This window comes from Electrophorus electricus, chromosome 10 (genome assembly GCF_013358815.1).
Source record: "Electrophorus electricus isolate fEleEle1 chromosome 10, fEleEle1.pri, whole genome shotgun sequence".
NCBI lineage: Eukaryota > Metazoa > Chordata > Actinopteri > Gymnotiformes > Gymnotidae > Electrophorus > Electrophorus electricus.
Genome location: NC_049544.1, coordinates 9,532,232 through 9,554,987, shown reverse-complemented (window position 1 = coordinate 9,554,987; position 22,756 = coordinate 9,532,232). Strand labels below are relative to the sequence as shown.

Here is a 22,756-nt window from a genome sequence, read left to right as displayed (position 1 = left end):
AATTGGCATTTTAAAAACTTAGTTATTTTTCAGCAACTTTTTATATGCAGTATTTGTTTAAAGTGACCATTATAAAGGTGCAACTGTTATTCTACAGTAACTGGCTAGTTTAATGACAAGAGAATGAACAGGAGTGGGTTCTATCTTTAAAAATCATGTTTGTTTGAGCAGTACATAAAAGTGATTGCCTGCTTCAGCCTACCACATCTATTATTTTTGTTCAATGTATTTTTTACTTCACCTTCGAGAGCCACTTTTATTTATGGTTCTGTTCATAAGTATTTTGGACAGTGACGCAATTTATTCTGTTTAAGCTCTGTACTCCAACAGAATGGATTTGAAAGGAACAAGTTTAAAGTGCAGAAAGTCAGATAAATCTATATTGGATACAACTATCGAAATCGTAACCTTTTTTTTTTATACAATAGTCCACTCATTTCAGGGAATTGGTCATACATAATTGAACAGATGATGATCATAATTTACAACTTTAAAGATCATCAGATACTTGTAATATCTTTCATCTTTCAAGGCTAAAATTAAGCTATTTCAAGTTCCTACTTGTTTTGGGGGCTTTTATCTTTAGTCTCATTAGGTAAAAAAAATGCTCAGATGTGTTTAGGTTGGGTTTCTTATGTGATCACATTCATGTAACCAGCGAAGAACATTCCACTTGTAAAAATCCTGGAAATGCCTAGTTGCTTTATTAGGAGGTTTCCAATAATAATCCTGCTGCAAAATTATGTTTGGAGGTATTTGTGGTAAACCCCTACATGCTATTTTATAACAGTGTTCCTAATATAGCTCTTTTATTTAATAATAGTGATTAAAGCTTTTCTTTATTTACAGTTGTCTTCTGTGGTCTGCAAGGTTTTGTTTTTTTATAGTGTTTGTTTGGTATTCTAATGTGTTCTTGCTTTTTAAAAAAAGTACAAGTTGAATTTACCGCTTTTTTTGGGGGGGGGGGGTATATTTTATTATTTTATTTTTATTTTTATTTTTATTTATTTTTTTTTTGTCACATGATGGCCTTCAAGTGCTCCATATGCAAAGTCACATCTAGACTCAAGACCATTACTTGGAGGTCACAGCTAGCCAAGAAACAGTTGACCAGCCTGTTGTCTAATACTCATGATCTTATATACAGCACATTGTATACAAGCACTGATATTGCTATATGGTTCATTTGCTACTGATATAAAGACCTTTTGAAATAAAGCTGAAATTATGTACTATACTCTTACAATTACTTTTTCAATTCATGTCCACAATCCTGCAGAGTATAGCAGAAGCAAAAAATATTCATGGATTGTAGCTGAACTTAAAAAATAAATAAATTGAGCTGATTTATGCATTCAGGCTATAGCATAGTATAGTACTATAATGTTCTTTAACTTTCAACATTTTGAACATGTGTTCTGAGCTGGCTTTAAAAGGTCTGCTTGGTGTTTTATGATTTTTTTGTGGTGCTAAGTACCAGGTGGCTGTGTTCAGAAGGCTGAGTACCCGATGAGACTCTGCTTCATATTTAGAGCTGTTGGGTGGTGATAATTGCCAGGTGCTCACATTTGGCATATAGCGAGTTTGATATTCCCACTGCAATAGGATTTTTTTTAACCCCCACATTTTTGGCTTATTTGTGATGTCCCAATCACATATCCTTCTCTCATACACACAGCTGTTCGAGTTACTTGGTCCTGAGGGATTTGAGATGATCTCCACGCTTCTGCAGAGAAGGCCCGACATCGTGGACTCTCTTCTGTCTGCCCTTTCTGACAGCAAATTCAGCTACCCACCAGGTGAGTCTTGCAGAAGCATAGTGCAGTACCACCACCACAAAAAATTACCATGAAGTTGATGAAATTCAGAGTGATGCTGTCCTCCACTGCAATGCCCCAAATGTATACACAGGAAAATGGCAGACAAGGCTTTCTGTCCTTTTAGAATGTATTCAAACACAATTGAACAAAATTGTTCCTACCTATGGCATTCCCCATGGCCTGGCATGGAGAAGGCTATAAAATGTTCCTACGTGATCATCACATATTTTCAAACTGTCATATAGGACAGCTGTTTGGAAAAGACTGCTTAGTTATATATACCTGACGTAACAGATGCCCTTGTTCAGCAAACTTTACTCTGATGAGAAACCAAACTTTCATAGATAGGAGCCCAGTCAACCTTTCCTCCCACAAGTGAAGTGGGAGCATGGCCAAAGTGTCCTTTCATGTCCTCCATAAAAATCAAACATAGCTTACTGCTGACTGTATCCACCTGCAATGCCAATCAAGTTGAATGGTTAAAAATCCAGAATATGTGCTCTCTATTTCATTATGGTGCACATAAGCAAATCATAATTTGTCTGGTCTTATGTCAGCCCTGATATGTTAGCTTCCTTTGGAACAGGACAACAAAACATTCTAATGGAGCTTAAGGCAGCGCATATTTTCGTGAGGTTGAGTTGTCCTGGAGTCTTTCATGCATTAGCCATCTGCCCTCATGGAACATGAACATGAGCTTAAATTATTTTCTCTCTCTCTCTCTCTCACACACACACACACACACACACACACACACACACACACACACACACACACACACACACACACACACAAAGCAAAACACCCTCACCAAAAATCGTACTATAGAACAATATTATGTTTCAGACAATTTCATATTTACAGGGCTAGAGTGCAGTGGTAGAGTGCAGAGTTGCAAAAAGTGCTCACAGCTATTTGATGCCTTTAGCAGGTATATTTGATGCAGTTTCTGTGAAGAAATCATATCAAATGCTTATTTCTACTTTTTTGCTATTTTTGCTATTCTCACTTCTTTCTCAACCACCCTTTCTTTATCATATTTTAGAAAATATTTTTATTTCTTCTCTTAATCAGCATTGGTGCATTAAATGGTAAAATCATATTGGTGAGTTCTTTTGTATGTAGTATTTAATGCTGACTTGAGCTACTTTATGTATGTCTATAATTTAGTGTATTTTTGTGAGTAACTGCAGGCATGTTGCCTGTGTGAACCTTAAATGTGTAAACCTAAATTGAAAATGAAGCTCTAAATATGAAGTGCTTTAGGTCTTGTTGTTGAGAACAGGCATAGTTATTCAAGTGGGCATTGTGCAAAATCTGTTTATTCTGCCACTGAGGCACTGAAATTGAAAAATGTGCTTGGTTAAAAAATGTTTATTCTAAAAACAACAAATGGGAACTGGAACATTTAACATATATATATATATATATATATATATATATATATATATATATGAGAGAGACAGACAGACAGACCACACACACACACACACCAGTGATCAAAATTCCACACAAAAATGATAATAAATTGATTTTTAACCCCAGCATCCATATGTATTTTCCATTCCATATGTATTTTTTCCAGTGTAAATCTCAATGTGCAGGTTTTTCATGACACATACTGAGTCTCATTCACACATGACTTAGTTCAAGGTAGAAGTTGTAAAAAAGTACAAGAAGAAAAGGGAAAGGACAAATTGTTAAAGAACAATGCTGTTGAATAATCTTATAAGATAAAAGGCCAGTGATTTATAAAGGAGTAAAATATTAATGATGCTTCAAAGCAAATAAGTTATAAAAGTGATGCATTCACTCCACCAGAAACGGAAATGATGCTTAAGTAGAGCCTCATCTCCAGATGAACATCATTGGGGTTAACATATTTGTATTTGTTGACACTACAGAAGTCAGCCCAAATGTTCCTTATAGTCTTTGATAAATTACTCTGCCTAAGTAGAACTTATTTTATTACCAAACTCTTATTATGATGGGATTACCCTCTCTTGACACTTTTCACTCAGTACTGTATTCAAGGAAGATAATAGTTCAACATCAAGTAATGGGCATTAATAGATCATTTTAGAGTTATAGATTTATGTTTTGATTTCACTATAAAGTGATGAAGGGTGGAGGTAAAACTTTAAATGGCCCTCTTTCTCTCTGTGCCTTTCTCTTTTTTTGCCGTGTTCTCTTATTCTCTCTCTCTCAATTTATTTATTTGATTCTTATACTCTCTCTCTTTCAGACATAATTCAGTGCAGAAAATTATCCTGTTTTTCATTTCTGTTACTTTAGTTGTACAGTGCCAGACATGCACTGTCAAAAAGAGATAATAGGCTACTGGCTATTCGAAAAAGTTTGCTTGTCAGACTGCTTTTGAGAAGTTACCTTGACAACCATGGGCAGAGGTCAGAAGATGGGCTAAAAGCTGCTGATTAAATTGCCCATTCTTTGCATCCCATTAGGAGAGGTGGGATTTTATTGTGTGAGTTTGTCAAGAGCTGATTAGGTATATAAGTGCAGGCTCTTTTTTTGCGGGGATCTAAGCGTTAAATGTTATGGTGTAGAATTTTGAATCAAACTTGCATGCAAGGTAAGGTGCAATTCACAGATATTTTGACTTTTCAGCAATCCCTGGGATGATAACATCTTGAGTAGAAGTGTTGATAATCCAGAGCAGTGCAGTTTCCCTTGTACTACATTGTGTACTCATGAACACTTTATCCAGTTGACATTAAGCATGAAAGATGGCATTAATGTTTCCCAAATTACTAAGTTTGTCAAAGGAAGTGTTACCAATGTTATTGTTTTTATGTGTTATGAGACCCAGGGCTGGTTGCTATACCAGCTAAGGTATAATGAATGGCCAGTATTCAAGGACCCCAAAAATGCAGTTTTTTTTCCTTATATTGCCAATGACATTCTCAGGGAGAAAAAAGTATCCTGTTCTTGTTTACTGATTTTATATATATATATATATATATATATATATATATATATATAAATATATATATATATATATATATATATATATATATATAAATATATATATATATATATATATATAAATAACTGATTATATAACTATCCACCATTTTCCTGTTTTTTTAGACTCTTTCTCAACTGGATTAAATAGCTGGATAAGTGTTACCTGTTAAACTTTAAAGTTTGCTAACCATGATTGATGGCAGATAAGACAATAAGTATTAGGCATTAAGCCTGCCCAGTGCTATAATTGAAGTTATTGCTATTGCTGTCAGATGAACAGGTTAACATGTGAAGATGGTTGCAGTAATATTTAGGATTACTCTGTTTTGAAAGCTACTCTGTCATTGTTGAAAGATACATGCAGAGTCACCAGTTGTAACCTTTAAATGCTATGACTTAGTGCTCAGTGCAGAACTGCGGTAGGGTCCATAATGTTTTTTACCTATTTTGTATTGTTACTGTACCTGCTTTTCAAAGTGGTAGTATTTACACAGTCTTCACACAGTTAAGCTCATTCAAAACCTAAAGAGTCATCAGAAACAATCCCATGCTATGGCCATGGCTTTGACTTTAACAGTTCAAACTCGAAAAGACTAATCTTGAAAAATTTTTTAAGTTGTTGAACAGACACATTCAGTAGCTTCTAAAGGCTCCCTTTTTTGGAGTAACAGCCTTGTCCCTGTATCATTTTTGCTTCCTATTGATTTTTCTGCAGGAGCCTTTGTCACAGTCAACAACAATATCATGAATATTACCACCCAACAACATTATTGCCTGGTAGTTAGATGATATAGTTGTGCATTTGCAATTTGCAAGAAGAACTCATAAAACCTGGGAGCTGTCATTCAGCAGCTACTCTTGAAGATTGGGAAATCTGGTCAATAAGTGCACAAACTGATTTTCAGTGTATCAATTATAAGGAATCTGATATAGCATATCTAATATAGCACCACTGTTAGTGAATATAGCAGGATTGCAAATGCTTGTTGTAGCTTTTCACATGAAACTATTGATTGAATGATAGATTGCTTTCAAGGGGAGATTGCCCTTTTGTAACTTCCAATGAAAAGAGAGAGTTAGAATGCTACAAATTGCTACAAATTTGTATTGCTTTTACATTTTTTAAAATGTTATTTTATTGCTTTTGTTTGGTAATTGCTCTGCAGGGATTTTAGTGGCTGAACATTATGCATGTAGTAAGAGAAACACAGTGATGTGAAAATAGCATCAGTCACACGCAGTGTAATGGCCAGCACATGTTCCTGTGCTATGAAGCCAAAGTGTGAAGTGTGGGCAAGAGGCACATCAAAGAGTGGAAGTAATAAAAAGGTGCAGTTCCATACCAGGGGTGGGCGGGCATACAGACATGACTGTATCCCAAATGCAGCACCCAAGAAAAGAGAAGAGTCACCTTTGAGATGGAAATCACAAGGAGGTAGAGAGGGTGTCGGAGACAGTATGAAAAATTTAAAAGAACCTTTTGAGTCTTGATGGGCAATTGCTGTGAGCGAACGAATGAACAAGCCTAGAACTGCAATGCTCAGAATGAGATGTTTCGTCCAGAAAGATTATTGGGGGGAAAGATTGCTTGTCGAGAATAGGTGTCTCTACGGGTAACTGCAGATGTAAATTATAACCAGATGGGGATCTGAATTTATGGTACAATATGATACCGAGCACCAAATTTTGATAAAAATGTACTGGGTTGTCAGTGGTCAAGATGGAATGATAGCAGCATAAATTATATATAATTTAAGAAGCATGCATTTACAAATTCAGTTTCAATAAAATTAAATTATTAAATTACCACTACAAATCAGTGCCTATTCACAATACATTTTGTTAGACATGTTTGTTAGAATTGTATATGTAGCCACCAATTACATAAGAACATAAACCTGTGCAAGGCTTTGAGATTCAGTCTCAGATGCCATTAAAGTTTTAATTAATTTGTATCACGTCAGTTAGACCTTTTGTTGAACAGCTGTGTGCATAATGTAGTTATGTGACCCTGGGTAATGTAGATTGCATAAAGATGGCAGTAATAAAACAGTAGCTTTGGATCAAGTAGAGTAAAAGGCTGTTTATAGCCAACAGCATGTAAAAATGCAGTTTTCCTTAGTACTATGGTTAATTAACCATGTTGTTAAATAAACTGAAGCTGCATATATCCACATATTCTCTATTTATCTTTAGTGGAATTATTTTAAAAATTGTTCCATTCATTTAATTTCTCTTCCAGGTCTGTCAAAGGCATCATAGCATGTAGAGGTTTGAATTATGATCTAACTCTCAAGTTAATTCTTAATTAATTCCTGTTAGCCTATGGCTCTTCAGGGTAGTATTATTGGGATGTGTTGCCATTTTTGCCTTTTTTGTAGCCTTTTTGCTTTGAACTATATTAATTAGACAGCATTATTTTGAAACATTTCTTTTAATTCATCTTTTCTGCATGTTCTAGAATGCTATACCAAACCTGTCTATTCTCTGTGGACTTCATAATTAAGCTTTTGGCTCTACACTTTTGTCTTATATTGAAAGTGTTATCTATTATCTGTCTCTTTTCATTTCACTGTGTGTCTTTGAAATGGTACTTTCTTACTACCCTGAATGGTGATGCATCAGGCCTCCTCACTAGTAATACATTTATATAACTTTTGTGATGTAGTATTGATTGATCCAGTCTGATGAGTATGTTTAGGGAGACTTCAAACCTAATTTGCTTGTAATTTAACTTGTGTATGGGCATGTATAATAGCCCTGCTTCTTTTAAATTCACACAATCTTTTCTTTGAATTTCTGATAGTGTATTCAGGTGTTTATTTGACTGAGCAGCTAAAAGTATATTTCATTCTGTTGCTGTTATTACAACTCAGTGCTGTGCTGTTGTAGTTCTTTCTTACTCTCTGGGGCAAATTGCTTCACCTGACACTCCTAGAGAGTCAATGAGATTAGGGATTACAGTTCTCAAGCCTTCCATTTGAGCAATGGCAGCATATCAGTGCCAGATTTGCTAATTTAATGAGAAATAAGTGGGCTCTGCACCTGCAAACCTGGGTAATTTCACACTCTCACCAATCCTGTTATAGTTCCATATTGTTGGATGCATTCTTTCCAGAAACACATTTGTCAAGGAGGAGAGGTACTATTGGTACTATTTATGTTCTATAAATAGTGGTACTATCTTAAACTACAGGTGCTATAAATAGAGGTACTATTTGTTATTTTGCTTCCAACATAAATATTCAGTTGTGTTTGTGCATGTAATAAAAGTCTCTTTACTTACACCTGGTATAAATAAAATCCAGTGACTTCTGTCAGTGTAGTCTGTGAAGATTCTGGAAGAGATTTTAAGTAGATGGAACAAAGACGTCTGGCTTCAAGTTAAAAGTGTCAGTGAAACCCAAACCTTTGCATAATTAACAATGTTGTGGTGAATAGAACGTGTCTTGTTAGATCAGCCAGATCAGTAATAATGTGTGTGGAAAGCAGAGCCTCCTCTGTCTGTGTAAGTGGAGTGGCTAGTGTGCAACTTTGGTTCCCATGCTGGTTGCCAATGAGGGTGACACCTTGGGGAGAATAGCCAATCTGACAGTCTGCCTTTCATTTGTAATGGTGATGTGGATCAAGTGGTTTTCCATGCTTTGCCATCATTGCATTCAGTGAAAATTGATGTTTTTAAAATTAAAGGAAATGAAGTGGCCATTGAATGTGAGTTGAAGGTAGGTGTTTCTAATAAAGGGCTGGTGAGTGTGCACCATTGTTGAGCAAAAAAAAAAAAAAAACTTAAGTGATTTAGTAGTATTGTTCTAATTAATGAGTTCTTTTTGGTGGTGGCAAGAGTATGTCTGCCACCCGAGTGGTCTGCATAGGTGAGTGCCTGCGTACATGTGCCTGATTAGAAATCCCCTTCTTGTCATTGTAAGATAAGCAAGTCTCACTAAGAGACAGGAACAACTACTTAAAGCTGCAGTCTTTGCAGGAGACAAAGAAGCGATCATTTAGACAGCCAGCTGAAGCCCCAGTGCAATCATGTCTTTTCTTTTGCTCCTAAGAGTGGATGAGTTTAAACACTAACGTGAACTAATGGATAATTCAGATCTTATTCTGCATGCCTCTGTAAGCCCATCAAGGCCAGTACTGTAGCCTCTGTTTAAGACATGTTCTCATGTGGTAATAATGCTGTTGATGGTCTGTTTGCTAATATTTCCTTACTGGATTTTACAAAACATCAATCATAACTTGTTTTAAGAGGCTGGTAGTGGCCTTCTGGGTGATATTTATTATGTTACATATTTACTAGTGCAAATATGCAAATATTATGAGAAAAGAAAAAACTGCACAACCCCTAAACATTTTCCCCAACTGTGTGGTTTTGTCTAGACTGTATCATGTCATAATAGGCTGCTGTGACCTTGTTTTAGACAAGATTTTATATCTTAAATAAATGGTCACAATATTTAAGGTGAACCCTATTGCACTGTGTTCTTTGTTATTAACATTCCAGTTCAACCTGGCTCAACTGATGGACATAATTTTTACAAGTGGGTTCCTAAATGTTGCAGTAGGTCCTTGTTTGAAGTATGTTGTTAATTTTGGTAGAAGTGCTCCCTTGTATGCTAAGTTTAAATATTAAATTCGGTAAAGCTGACATGCATTATATTTGCATTATTTTGTGAATGCGAAGGAAATGGTAATGTATAAAAGCAGTTCATTTGTAATAGATTTGCACAAATAAAATAATTAGCAACTTGGGAGAGAGGGTGCTTAAGGAAAAAATTGAGAGTTGACGTCTTTCTTACTGTGGCTGGAATGGCACTTTGTTTTCCAGATGGAATGCTTAAAAGTGGCGAGTCTGTAAAGCCCATTTATGGTTGTCAAGTGACCATTCAGTCAGAGCAGGAGAGGCAAATGATGAAGCTTTACCGGCGGGAAGAGAAGAGGGAGAGAAAGAGGGAGAAACGTGGAGAGGACGGAGATTCCTCTGAAACATCGTTCCATTTTGACCCAAAGGAACTGAGACTGCAGAGGTAACCCCCCCCGGCCCATTCTCTCTCTCTCTCTTTCTCTCCCTGTCTCTCTCTTGTGCTCTGCCTCTCTGTTTCCCTCTTGCTCTCTTCCTATTGCACTCCCTACTTCTCTCATTCTCCCTCTCTCTTGCTCTCTTTTACTCTATAGGTCCCTCTGATCCTCCTTTTCATTACTGAACAGGCACCCCTCTACATATTTCATCAGTGTGTTGCATTGAAGAGCGAAAAAAAAAATAATTCTCTGATGAATGTGCATTCCAAACTTTTACCATGTATTTTTTTTTCTTCTGGAGCTTTGTACTAAAAGTTTAATTTCAGAAGATAAAAAGTGCAGCGATCTGGTTAATTAAAAATGTTGCCTGGCCAAATCTGCTGGAACATAAAGGGAAAGCTTAGTGGTGAGGTAAGGCTTGCTGACACTCACTGATGTACCTCACACCTCTCCTGTCTCTTCATCCTTTCTCCAAATCCTTTCATCCTTTCCATTTGCCCCTGATCCTAGTACTGCCTCTCTACAAAATAATAGAACATGCAGCAGCTGCATATCTAATCATCACTGAGAAATTCCCCACTCTTACACAAGCATCATTGTAATTTGAAGTTTTTGTGTTATTGTTTTGCTTGGTATGTTTGCATAGTCATTAGATATGCAACTATTCACTGTGATGCCTGAGAATCTTAAACTAGCCCTTTCCTTATTTCCTTAAGGTAATGACTTAAACAAGACCCTACTGAGGTCCTTACACCTTAGCAAATAACATGGGTGGCCTTGTTCTAAGAGATACCTAAAGTAACTGGAGAGATTAGACATTGATCCACAGCACCCCTCAGCTCTGTCCAAGCTGAGCCTTGGTGTTGACATGCATCTCTGAATACAGTAGCATCATGTATCGAATACCAGCTGGATGAGCTTCCCAGTGGCGGATTGGATTGCATTCCTGTTTACAGATTGGTTGAGTAAGGAACCTGAGGTGGTAACATTTCCAGCTTTGTTGTACAGAGCTAGTCATTGCATAATGGTTTAATTTTCAGTTTTACAGTGTCACCTGAGGTGAACTACTTTTTTTGTTTGTTTTTTTTTGCTGCTTTTATAGAGGTACATCATTCTCTAAATAGAACCCTTTCCACAGTGATTGGGTAATGTATCCTATTAAACAGGAATTGTCAGATTTAGAGGCAGTGCTAGTCTTCCAGTTGTTGTGTAATGTCTGCCCATTTGTCACAGTCACAGCCACATCATCTATATATCGCCTCTCCCTTTCAGTGGGGTGGCACTGTGAAGAAATCAAGGCTACTAACCACTCAGTGGTGCATGTAGTTGCTGGTGTGGGTTCACTGTACTTCACAGTTTCTGTGTGTTTGACAGTTTCAAGTCTAATACAGGAGAGTAGAGATTATCTTCTGTACCATGTTTGATGGGCCTCATGCTTGTGTGTGTGTGCGTGCGTGCGTGTGCGTATGCGCATATGCAGGGAACAGGCCTTGTTGACTGCTCGTCGATCTCCAGTGTTGGGTCGCCAGAGAGACTATGAACGCATCCACTACCCTCATGTGTATGACGCATATGCTGAAGCAAGCAAAACCTCTGCTTTCATTGGGGGCTGCAAGGTGAGACATTATTATAAGCTAAACATGCTGAGTCTGTACTCTACAGGGACAGTTTCATACCTGCTTAATTGTTTAATAGACGGACAATCTGCTGTATACCTCTAAGGTTTTCCACTCATTCATTTACTCAAAAAAGTCATCTTGCTTATTTATCACCCATTATCTCCCACTAGATTGCTAGTTTTATAGTAGCTTTATTTTAATTCTTAGTGGATCACAAATGATCTGGATAAAACCCAAGTTTTAATTGGTGCTTTTAACTGGAGTAGCACTGAGAGTATGAGGATGTGGCGGTGTGGCTATGGGTTTGTGTTTCAAGATGAATGCATTAGCTGCCTAGTTAAAGATGGAAATTTTCCTCACAGTAGCACCCATCAGCTCAGTTTTACATATGTAAAAGGAATGCATAACACAGCCCAGGACAGTATTACACAGCCAGCACCAGTCATTTTGAATACTGGTGACTGACCTTGGCTGCGATTGTGAGTGTTTGAGTTCATTGGGGTTGTGGGGAGCTAATGGATGGTAATGGTTCTGTCTCTTTGCCAGGTGGTAAATTGTAACTGGGTTTGGCTAATGCAGCCTGCTAATGTGTGTGTTTTTTTGTGGTGTGTATGTGTTTATTTTTTTGCAGATGCTGTTGCCTGAGGGCATCCAGAGAGAGAATAATAAGATGTTTGAGCAGGTTGATATCCCCCCAAATGAGCCCATGCCGATTGGATTCCAGGAGAAGCCAGTCTACATCTCAGAGCTGGATGAGGTTTGTGGTGCATCCTCTGTCTCATGCTGCTTATCTCACTCCTCTCTACATCACACTGATGGTGTACACTGCTTGTATTCACAATCGATAGACAGACTTACATGCTAAAATTGGGATTTGCTGTAGCCGCTAGATTACAACGCTTCAGTTGGTTGTGTGAGAATCTGTCATGCTGTACTCTGTAGTCCTCCAGTTCTTTTTGGCATTCCTTACTTTGTGTTGGTACTATAAATGACTGAGTAACAATATGTTTTATGAAATAGTTGTGTCTAGAACTGGGTAGTGTTAATTCTTGTACAGTAATACAGTTTTGAGGTAATGCCCCACTTTCCAGTACAAATAGGGGCAAATAAGGTTCGTGTCAGATGCTGGAAGACCAGGGCAATCTGATAGTGTGCTACTGGAACATATACAAGACATTCGTGAACAAGAGTGGAGAATAGAGGACTGTTGGAATGCTACTACACAAGTAATCCTAGTGTGAGAATGTGGAAACTATGCATGCATTGAAACTCAACATCTATACTAACCCAGAAACAACTAGTAGCTCAGTTTTCAAACATCCACAAGTGGCAACTGCTGTTACAACTAGAGATCAATGGGGTGCAGCACAAATGTCAGAGGGGAGATCTTATCCCCACACCCCAAAAGTGGGAACCAAGAGACAATGGGTCCATGCACTAAGCGCAACACAAGTGCTAGACAGACTACCAAGACTACTACCACAGACCAACCAGCTGATATATGCCACGGCAACAGTGATACCTGAGATGCTTGGCTACATGAACTTCATCAAGGAGCAGTATTGAGATGGAGAAGTAGGTTGGAGGCCAAGATAAGTGCAGCACAGTGAGAAGTATGACATGCTGTCCATACCTGAGGCCTTGGAGACTGCCAAGCAAATATTAACAGTTCTGGGAGCCAACCTGAAGATGCAAACAAGAGAAGTAGAAGCCAGGAAAAGAAACAGGATTTCTCAGAGGCAGGTTAATAGCATAACAATAGAGCCACCAAAGCTGGAAACTGTAAAATACTGGAAAGGCATAAAAGAGAAGGAGGTAACACGCATCAACAATGCCCAGTGGTTAGTGAAACTGAGAGCAGACCACAACAACCTCCCTGAACAGGATCCAAATAGTAACTCAAGACTGTAAAACTGTGCTCTGCCTGGATTGATTACAAGAAAGCCTATGATTCAGTGCCCCACACATGAATGCTTGAGGCTGTATAACAGTCTTTAAGAGCTTTCATCAAGAAATCAATGGGGCTGTTGAAGACGACCCTAGAGGCCAACTTCAAGCCAATAGCACAAGTCACCATTAAGTGTGGGTTTTACCAAGGAGATGCCCTGTCCCTGCTGCTGTTCTTCATAGAGCTGAACCCCCCTCAGTGAGCTACGGAATGGAGCAACCTCCTCTACATGGATGACATCAAGCTGTATGCCAGAAGTGTACAAGACATTGACTCACTAATCCATCTCACCAGGTTATACAGCAGCAACATTGGATCGTCATTTGGACTTGATAAGTGTTACAAAGAGAGGCAAGGTAGCTAGAACAGAAGGGATCATACAAATGTTGAGGGCAGCTACAAGGCCACAAGGAAAGCAGTTATAGCTAAATACCTACAAAGAGTTACGCAAATCCTGAGAAGTTAGCTGAGTTCGAAGAACAAGATTTGGGCTATCAACACCTGTGCTCTACCAGGCTTCAGATACCCCAATGGAATAATAAACTGGCCTCAGGAGGAGCTAAAAGACACTGACATCAAGGCAAGGAAACTCCTTACCATGCATGGAGGGTTTCATCCCAAATCCAAAAATCTGAGATTATACAGTAATGGCCAAAAGTTTTGAGACTAGCACAAATTTTGGTTTTCATAAAGTTTGCTGCCTCAGTTTTTATGGTGGAAATTTGCATTAACTCTAGATTGTGAAGAGTGATCAGATGAATTGCAATTAATTATCACTCTGTCATGCTGATTAGAAGAGCTTTAAAAGGGTGGTGGTGCTTGAAATCTTTTTCTGTTAACCATGGTTACCTCCAAGGAAACACGTGCAGTCCTCATTGCATTGCATCAAAAGGGCTTCACAAACAAGGACATTGCTGCTTGTAAGAGAGCACCTAAATCAACCATTTATCGAATCATCAAGAAGTTCAAGGAGAGAGGTTCAGTTGCAGTGAAGAAGGCTTCAGCGTGCCCAGGAAAGTCAAGCAAGTGCCAGGACCGTCTCCTAAAGAGGATGCAGCTATGGGATCTGGTCACCACCAGTGCAGAGCTTGCTCAGGCATGGCAGAAGGCAGGTGTGAGTGCATCTGTATGTACAATGAGGCTAAGGATTTTGGAGAATGGCTTGGTGTCAAGAAGGGCAGCAATGAAGCCACTTCTCTCCAATAAAAACATCAAGGACAGACTGACATTTTGCAGGAAGTATAGGGATTTGACTGCGGAGGAATGGGGTAAAGTTATTTTCTCTAATGAAGCCCCCTTCAGACTGTTTGGGACATCTGGACAAATGGTAGCACTCACCTTTTCTTCAATGGACAATCATGTGCCCTGTGTCATGCCAAAACGCCCTGAGTTTGCTCAGAATTTTGCCTAAGAACACTGTCATGAATGAGGAATGGTATCAAAACATCCTCCAAGAGCAACTTCTCCCAATGATCCAGGAGCAGTTTGGTGATGAACAGTGCTTTTTACAGCATGATGGAGCACCATGTCACAAGGTAAAAGTGATAACCAAGTGGCTCAGTGAATAAAACATTGAAATCTTGGATCAATGGCCAGGAAGCTCCCCAGATCTCAATCTCAAAGATAACCTGTGGTCAATCCTAAGAAAAGAGGGTAGACAGACAAAAACAGAAACTGTGATCAACTCCAAGCACTTATTAGAATGGGTGGCTATCAGTCAAGATTTTGCCCAGAAGCTGATATCCAGCATGCAAGGTGAATTGCAGAAGTCTTAAAAGAAGAAGGGTCAACAGTGCAAATATGAAGTCTGCTTGAACTGGATGTATATGTCAATAAAAAGTAAAAAAAAAAAACAAACAAAAAAAAAAACTTATGAAATACTTATAATTGTACTTCACTATACCATATAAACACCTGACAAAAGGAATTAAAAGAAACAGAGGCAGTAAACTTTGTGAAATCCAAAATTTGTGTCCGCCTCAAAACTTTGGCTACGATTGTACCCCCGCATGGCGGGGGTAGGGTGAGGACTAGTGAGCATCAGAGCCACTATCCAGGATGAAACAACCAAGATGTTGGGTCCCTAAGCAAGACCCTTAACCCTCAAATGCTCAAATTGTACCGTCATAAACGTTGCATCAGCTAAATGCCATAAATGTAAATGATGGTCCCAAGTGACCAAGTACCTCAACAAATAGCTCAACAAGCTTATCGGGTACCTCAAACAGGAGAACCCCAAGGAGGATGGGAATGAGGAGGAGCAGGAACCATCATGGGAGAATAGACTCCTGCACAAAGTGGAAGTGGCTGATATGGAGAAGTCCTACCAATGGCTGGAAAAAGTTCGGTTGAAAGACAGCACAGAGACACTAATCATGGCAGCTTAAGAAAAAGCTCTGAATACAAGACTAATAGAGATCTGGAATCTACCACACCAGGCAGCAACCAGATGCCCCTAAGACAACACAGCACATAACAGTGGGATGCAAGATGCTAGCAGGCAGAGCATACATAGAACACCATAACCAAATGGCTGGCATAGTACACCGAAAAATCTGTGCTGAGTATGGACTGGAAGTTCCAAGGTCAAAGTGGGATACACCCCCAAAGGTGATGGAGAATGACTATGCTAAGATCCTGTGGGACTTCCAGATACAGACCAAAATGGTAATGGCTAACCAACCGGATAAAGTAGTGGTGGATAAACAGCAGAAGACAGCCATAGTGACAGATCCCAGTGACAGATGAGAGGAAAATCTCTGGTCAGCTGTAGCTGAAACATACCTAATAGCGTGTTCTACCTCAGCGAGCATGAATAACAGCTGCGATTCGATTTGGTGTGGACTGATGTGGACTGGATTGATGTGGACTGGCATTTCTGGATGCAGGTGACATTGCACAATATGGACTGATTTTATGGCATCTTATTTGTCGTTCCAGGTAGTATCCACATATTTTCAAGAAGAATCTGGGCATCTGGGGATTTTGCGGGCCAGTCCAGATGGGTGCATGCTCCTGAATGTTTATTAGGCCAGTCAGTCAGCCCTGGGAATGTGAAAATTGTCATCTTGGAATACAGGGATTGGAATATTATGTTCCTTGGCAAAATGAAGAGCAAAAGGCAAAACTTTTTTCTCCAGCAGCGCAACAAAAAGACCCATCTCTGTGTAATTAACCCCCCCCCCCCCCCAAAAAAAAAATCACAGAGCCTCCTCCAGCTTGAACCACACCTTGGATCCAGGTCTTATTGAAGGCTTAATGCAGTCTATGATGAACACAATGCCTAGCATCATTCACATACAGGCAGAAATCAGATTCATCTGACCAGATAATGTTTCCAGTCATGAACAGTCCAATTTTGCGTCTCTTTGCCCATTTTACCAGGCAACTTTGTGAACAGAATTGAGTAAAGGCCTGTTGCGTGTCCCTCTGCTCAGAAATTGTGAAGGACCTGCATTGACTTCTAGAAGCAATTCTTGCCTGAAAGCGAAGCGATTTTTATTCACAAGCCGTGAAACGGGATTTTTGCCGCTGCAGGTAGACCCGTATGACCGTGCGCTTCGGTACACCTGCAAATTCAGCTACTTTCTTCACACTATGGCCTTTGGCATGCCGAAATGCAAGCACTCCTTTTTGCCAATCATTAACTACTTTTTTGCTACTCATTTTTCACACATCGAGCGAGACTTCACTGCACTATACCAACTCATCTCAATCGCATCACACACCCTGCAGGTATTTTTTACCATGATTATACACATTTAACACCAAAATTGGGTGTGTGTGCATTTTCTGACTTGTGCAGCAGTGCTACTTTTACCATTTTGCCTCTGTAGTGATTTCCATGCCAATATCCATCTTCCCACTATACCCATATGTTTGATACCCATCAAACCTCTCTGTAATGTTTTCTTCCCATACATATCGGAAACACCTTAGATTTCTGCTGGGTGAATTTAGTGTTTAGTACCATGTACTTATAGCACTCAGATTTTTCTTGTTTTAATTTATAGCCCTACTTTGCAGAGATTGTATTAGTATGTTCAGGGGTTTGCAAATAGTTGTCTGTAGAGTACGAGGCCTACAGCATGTTGTTTTATTGAAGTGGTATTGGTGTAAAATGTTTTGCTCTTAATGGATCCTATTTTAGCCTTATTGTGTGCTCTTAACCAAACTCATAAGCTAACGGACAGGGTCACATCAGTCTACTTAGCCAATAGCAGACCTCTGGCTATAGGAGGCTCCACCTCCTCTCTGGATTCTCCTATGCTTATTCCCCCTCAGTGCTGTAGTCTTCTTTGATTCCTCAATCTTAATGACAGGCATGTGATCATGGATGGCTTACAGAGTGCATCCTAATTCTCAGGATCAGAGAGTGTGACGCAACAACCGGCAGAGTCTGAGGGTCTGAGCGGATTAATTAGTCATGCTTCTGACATGCTCGTTGTATTTTTGTTTGCTGGCTGAGGCTCGTGTGTGTGTGTGTGTGTGTGTGTGTGTGTGTGTGTGTGTGTGTGTGTGAGAGAGAGAAGGCACAGTTCACCAAGCAGGCTGTCATGTACAATATGCCCCCAAACCTCCGCCTTAGCCATGCCTGAGCAGCAGCCGTTTCCTGTCCCATAAATACACATATTGTTGGCAGTGGGATGTCAAGCTGGTGTAAGTCACTGTAAATCCATGTTAAGCTCTCAGCCTTTAGCATCATCACAGTGAGTGGTCGCTTCTGCTTTCTTTCTTCCCCTTAATTGAGACCTTAGCACCCCTCTACCCACCCATCCCCAATCCCCTCGGCTTTTAGCCGCCCAAACGCTTGAGCGAGCAGGTGTGAATGGCAGACACAACTGAATGAGCAAGTGAAGCTTGAAGCAGTAGCTTTTAGGAGCTGACACTGGCATCAAACATAATAAGTGGCCTGAAGAAGCAGGTAAAGTAGGGGAGGTGTTGCCCAGTCTCCCTAATGGAAGGTGGGGGTTATTCAGACCTGCCACAAGTGGCCAGTGTTTGCACTGAGGCTAAAAGAATATACGTTAAGAGGGGGGGAAGACAGCATAAAGGCAGAACCTCCCTTATTTTTGTGAGGGGAAAAAAATGGACAAGACTGATTTATACTCCTGCCCCTGGCACTTAATTTTGAGCTTTGTGTTTTCCACCTCCTCAGGAAGCCATTAATTACACCAATGAGTGAGCGCCGTTTTTCTATAGCACAATTCATGATGTGCCTTTTGCACTGAACTCATTGATATGGAAGTCGTGTTCAGTTGAGTGCCAAAAAGACTAACACGTCTGAAATATTTGTAAATGAAAGAATCCTTTTCTGTGAGGTATCCTCCTACAGCCAGAGCAGACTTCTGCTTTACTGTGGGCTTGATGGAGATTGATATGGAGGCTCTTAAGATGAGTTCTGCGAATTAACGGAAGTGGAGGAACAGCTCTATTCACTTAGCAAAGCTCCTGGAACGCTGCAACAGAGTGCTGCCTTCTTCTAAACCGGCATGGCGGAGTGGCTAATAAGTCTTTACTTTCGAAGGCAGGCCAAGAAGCCTGTCTGTTTTTCTTTTTAAGCACTGTGTGATTGTCATTTATTGAAAGCTATAATGGGCAACAGGGACATAGCAATTCGGCATGCTTTTAATAGCTCTGCGAAACATTAAAAGTGGAGAATTTATTAGGGACCCTTTTAACTAATGAATCATGAGGCCTACCGTCTTGCTCTCATCACATTGCTAAAAGCCTTCTTAATTTTTGTCAATAAATATGTGGAAGAGCTTATTTTGGGATGAATGCAGAATTCTACATACACATCTGTCCATAAACTCTCAAACACACACCAAATGGGATTAATTGTGGCAGCAAAGATAATCTTTTGATAATCACTACATAATATTTTTTTATAATCTGGTAATTTATCTGGAGCAGTAAAACATTTGTTCACAGTACTATCACAGTGTATTCCAAAGGTATTAGAACAGTAGTCTTAAATTGTCCTTATTCTGAACTTTTTGATTATACAATAAAAATAACACCTTTGACTATACTGGCCAAACACTTTTGGAAGCCACTTTGTGAGCACATATGTCCCGTCACTTGTACTGTTTCACTATGCTCTTTTTTAATACCTTCCTAGATGATAATACTTAAAGTTCCACATTTGTTGGATACCGATAAGGGTCTTTTTCAGCACAACAGACACAGGCACTGTGCCTACTGTATTGAAGTTTAATGACCTTAATGCATTTCAAAAAGCACATATAAATTTTGCAAACAAGTGGCTCCAACCTTAAACCACATGCATCAGGAGAATGCACTATATCTCGTGTTTTTAAGTTGCAAGAGTCATTAACTGCAATTTTGTACTGTGTAACAGCCTGCAAACAAAGCACTCTACATGAAACTCCAAGGTCTTTTTAAAAAAAGCTTGCAAGTACTTGAAGGACACAGATGGTTGAAAGAGTCAAATATCCTCGCCAAGTCTTGTTCCTCACAGTAGTGCAAACTATCTACATAGTTCCACTTCTTACAGTGTGGAAGATGCATGTGGGTGTGTGTGTGTGTGTATACACAAATATATACACACACACACAGATATATATATATATATATATATATATATATATATATATATATATATATATATATATATATATATATATATATATATATGGATAGATATATATATATGGATAGATATATATATATATAGATAGATAGATAGATAGATAGATAGATAGATAGATAGATATTTGATATACAAGTATATACAACAGTTCCTTAGCAAATGTGTGTTTAGTATTTTTGGTCAGTCTTGCAAAGCAGGTGTGAGAATAAAGAGCACATTCATCTCCCCCAGCAATGGACACACACAGAGACCTCCTGCAGAGTCCACTGAGTTTGGCACATCACTGTTCCTTCACCATTATTTTTACGCTCAGGTTAAGCCACGACACAACACACAAATGATGATCCAAAAAAGTGTATTTTTGTTTGTATCGCAAAGTTGGGAAAAGACATCTAAAAAATGCCCATGGAATTCCTCACATATGGTACCTTTAAGGCTCTAAGAGATACACCACTACAACCACTACACTTCAAGATGGTATCTACTAACAAAGCTTGTTGGCTTGCGACAGCTGCTCTCTTACATGGAAGTGTATTGTCCAGTTTGAGCTGGCTTTGCTGCTTGTAAGATATAGGATGTGTAGGATTTCAGAAGTATTGCTTTCAGAAACCAGAGTTTCCTAGGCTTGGGCAGTACTTGGTCCAAATGCATGGAACAATTGAACCTTCAGTTTCACACTTGCTCCAAACATTTTTCTGGTTAAAAAATGTTTGTGCCTGGCATCCTTGGTAGTTCAGAGTTCCAGAGAAGTGCTGTTGGATGGAAAGGCCATGCCAATTCTTTTTATTTTTTTTCTTTTACTTTTCTTTTTGTTTATTTTACTTTTTCTTTTTTTTTTTTTTTTTGGCCACAACCAGAAGAGATTAAATGTATCGCTGGCTCTCCTTGCAGTTTCGAAAAGATGCTTGGATCCAGCTAGGGTGCCTGGTAACTTACAGAGAGAGTTCAGTGAGATTATTCAACAGGTGTGCTTGAGGGCACTGTGCAGTCTTTTTCTAACAGTTTCCCTCCAAGCATGCAGTTTCTGAAGAATTCTACTTATTTCTTAGATCTGAGTGTGTTGGCAGTCTCACATGGAGGATGGTGTGAAGGAACTGAATGTAATTAACATTCATGCATATTTGAATATGGAGGAACACTACAACAATCTCCTGTTCCGGCAGCTTCCGTTTCGAGTAGGAGAGAGATGAGAGACCTTGCCTTTCAGCCAAAGTTAGCCTTTGTTGATTTTCAGTCATATTTTTGTTTTTTGAAGTTGGGTTTGACAGTCTGGTCCACTATTAATATTTTAGATACATGGGTTATTTCAGCACAAAAAGTTGTTTTTCTTTTCTTTATGCAGTTGTGGGGGGTGGGGGCAGTGGGCCCGTTTGCTGGGTGGCACTGGGCTGCTCGTGTGCTCCTGTTTTTGTGCAGGATTTGGGCTCCTCTTGGACAGTTGCCTGAGGATGGGGTGATAAATTACTCCTCTCTTCCTCTGCTTTTTTTCCCCTCTCTCCCTCGCTTCCTGCAGTTGTGCTGAAGGGAAATGAATGGGTCTCCTGTTTGCTGCATCTGCATCTCACAGTCTGTCAGATACGGTGCATCTGCTGTCTAGGTCTCGGGTTTTTCTGTGGGTGGGTGGGTGGGTGGTTGTTTGTGTGTTTCAATAAAAAAAAATGTCAGTTTTATTTATGCACTAGTGTGTATTCATTTTCCTGTGTTTGTGTGTGTCTGTGTGGGTATGTATGCGTGGCTCAGACAGGTCATTTTGTGCTGTGTGGGTTTGAGAGAGGCAGATAAGCTGTTTGCTAAGACTAGCAATTAAAACTTGATCAAGCCTGCAGTTCAAATGGAATGAAATGGAACCGAAAAGTAATTAAATGGATAGCATGCAAACAACAACAATGATATCTCTTAGCTTTCTATTACCAGTGCTGAGAATTTAATTATTTGTAACAGCTTAAACATATACATGGCTGTGCATCCTCTCAATTTCATACACTAAGACACACACAACACACCCCCACCCTTACAGAAATTTGCACTATATATATAGTTTGTGAGGATAAGCATCCAACTTACTGGTACATTTTTTTCTGATTTTCATTTGCTTTTTAAGACTAGAATACTTGGGAAGAGAGGCCCCATTGACTGGGCTTTGAATGTTGCTATAAAATCATTCCTACTATCTATGAAGCTCCAATTAGTGTGTTTAAAGTCACTCGGGGTTTGAGGATGTATTCCTTCTTCCCCCACTCAGCACATATGGTCGGATGCCTGTGCACCACATAGCTAATTAGACTGTCAGGTTCTGCTGGACTTACAGAAGACTGCTTTGGGTTGAATGGAACCACACCTTCTTCCCCCTCTCCTACTCATATGCGTCCTCTTATTCACATACAAACAGGTGCAGTTTCAAGCTATGCAATTTAATAAAAATGATAGTGGTGTATTTTTAAACATTCCTAATGTTTAAACATGTATTTTACCATAGATCCTTAAATTTGACAGTATGGTTATATGGTACATATTACTATATACCATGGATATATGGTACATATGTCTTATAACACCATATATATGGTAGTTTAAAGTTGTCTGGGCTTTTAGGTAATGTAGTCACCTTGTATTTATCTACTCGAGCTGTCATTCCTGTACGGTTTCACCCAATGTTGATGTGAATTCCACTTAAAGCTGATGTTCTGTACTGTATTTAATGTTTACTGTTTCCTTTCAAATCCAGTGTACAGTACATGACTAA

The 22,756-nt window shown here is 39.1% G+C and overlaps 1 protein-coding gene across 2 annotated transcripts in view; it reads left to right on the top strand.

Moving 5' to 3' along the window:
- ascc3 (activating signal cointegrator 1 complex subunit 3) overlaps positions 1-22,756 on the top strand; it is a 105,161-nt gene that overhangs the window by 12,836 nt on the left and 69,569 nt on the right. The window contains exons 5-8 of one of the 2 annotated variants that reach the window (XM_027015427.2): positions 1,679-1,799; positions 9,640-9,838; positions 11,311-11,446; positions 12,081-12,206. In XM_027015427.2, the coding sequence (XP_026871228.2) occupies positions 1,679-1,799; positions 9,640-9,838; positions 11,311-11,446; positions 12,081-12,206 (582 nt within the window). Of the gene's footprint in view, positions 1-1,678; positions 1,800-9,639; positions 9,839-9,966; positions 10,242-11,310; positions 11,447-12,080; positions 12,207-22,756 lie in introns of those variants that run through there. The other variant, XM_027015437.2, reaches the window with a different exon arrangement.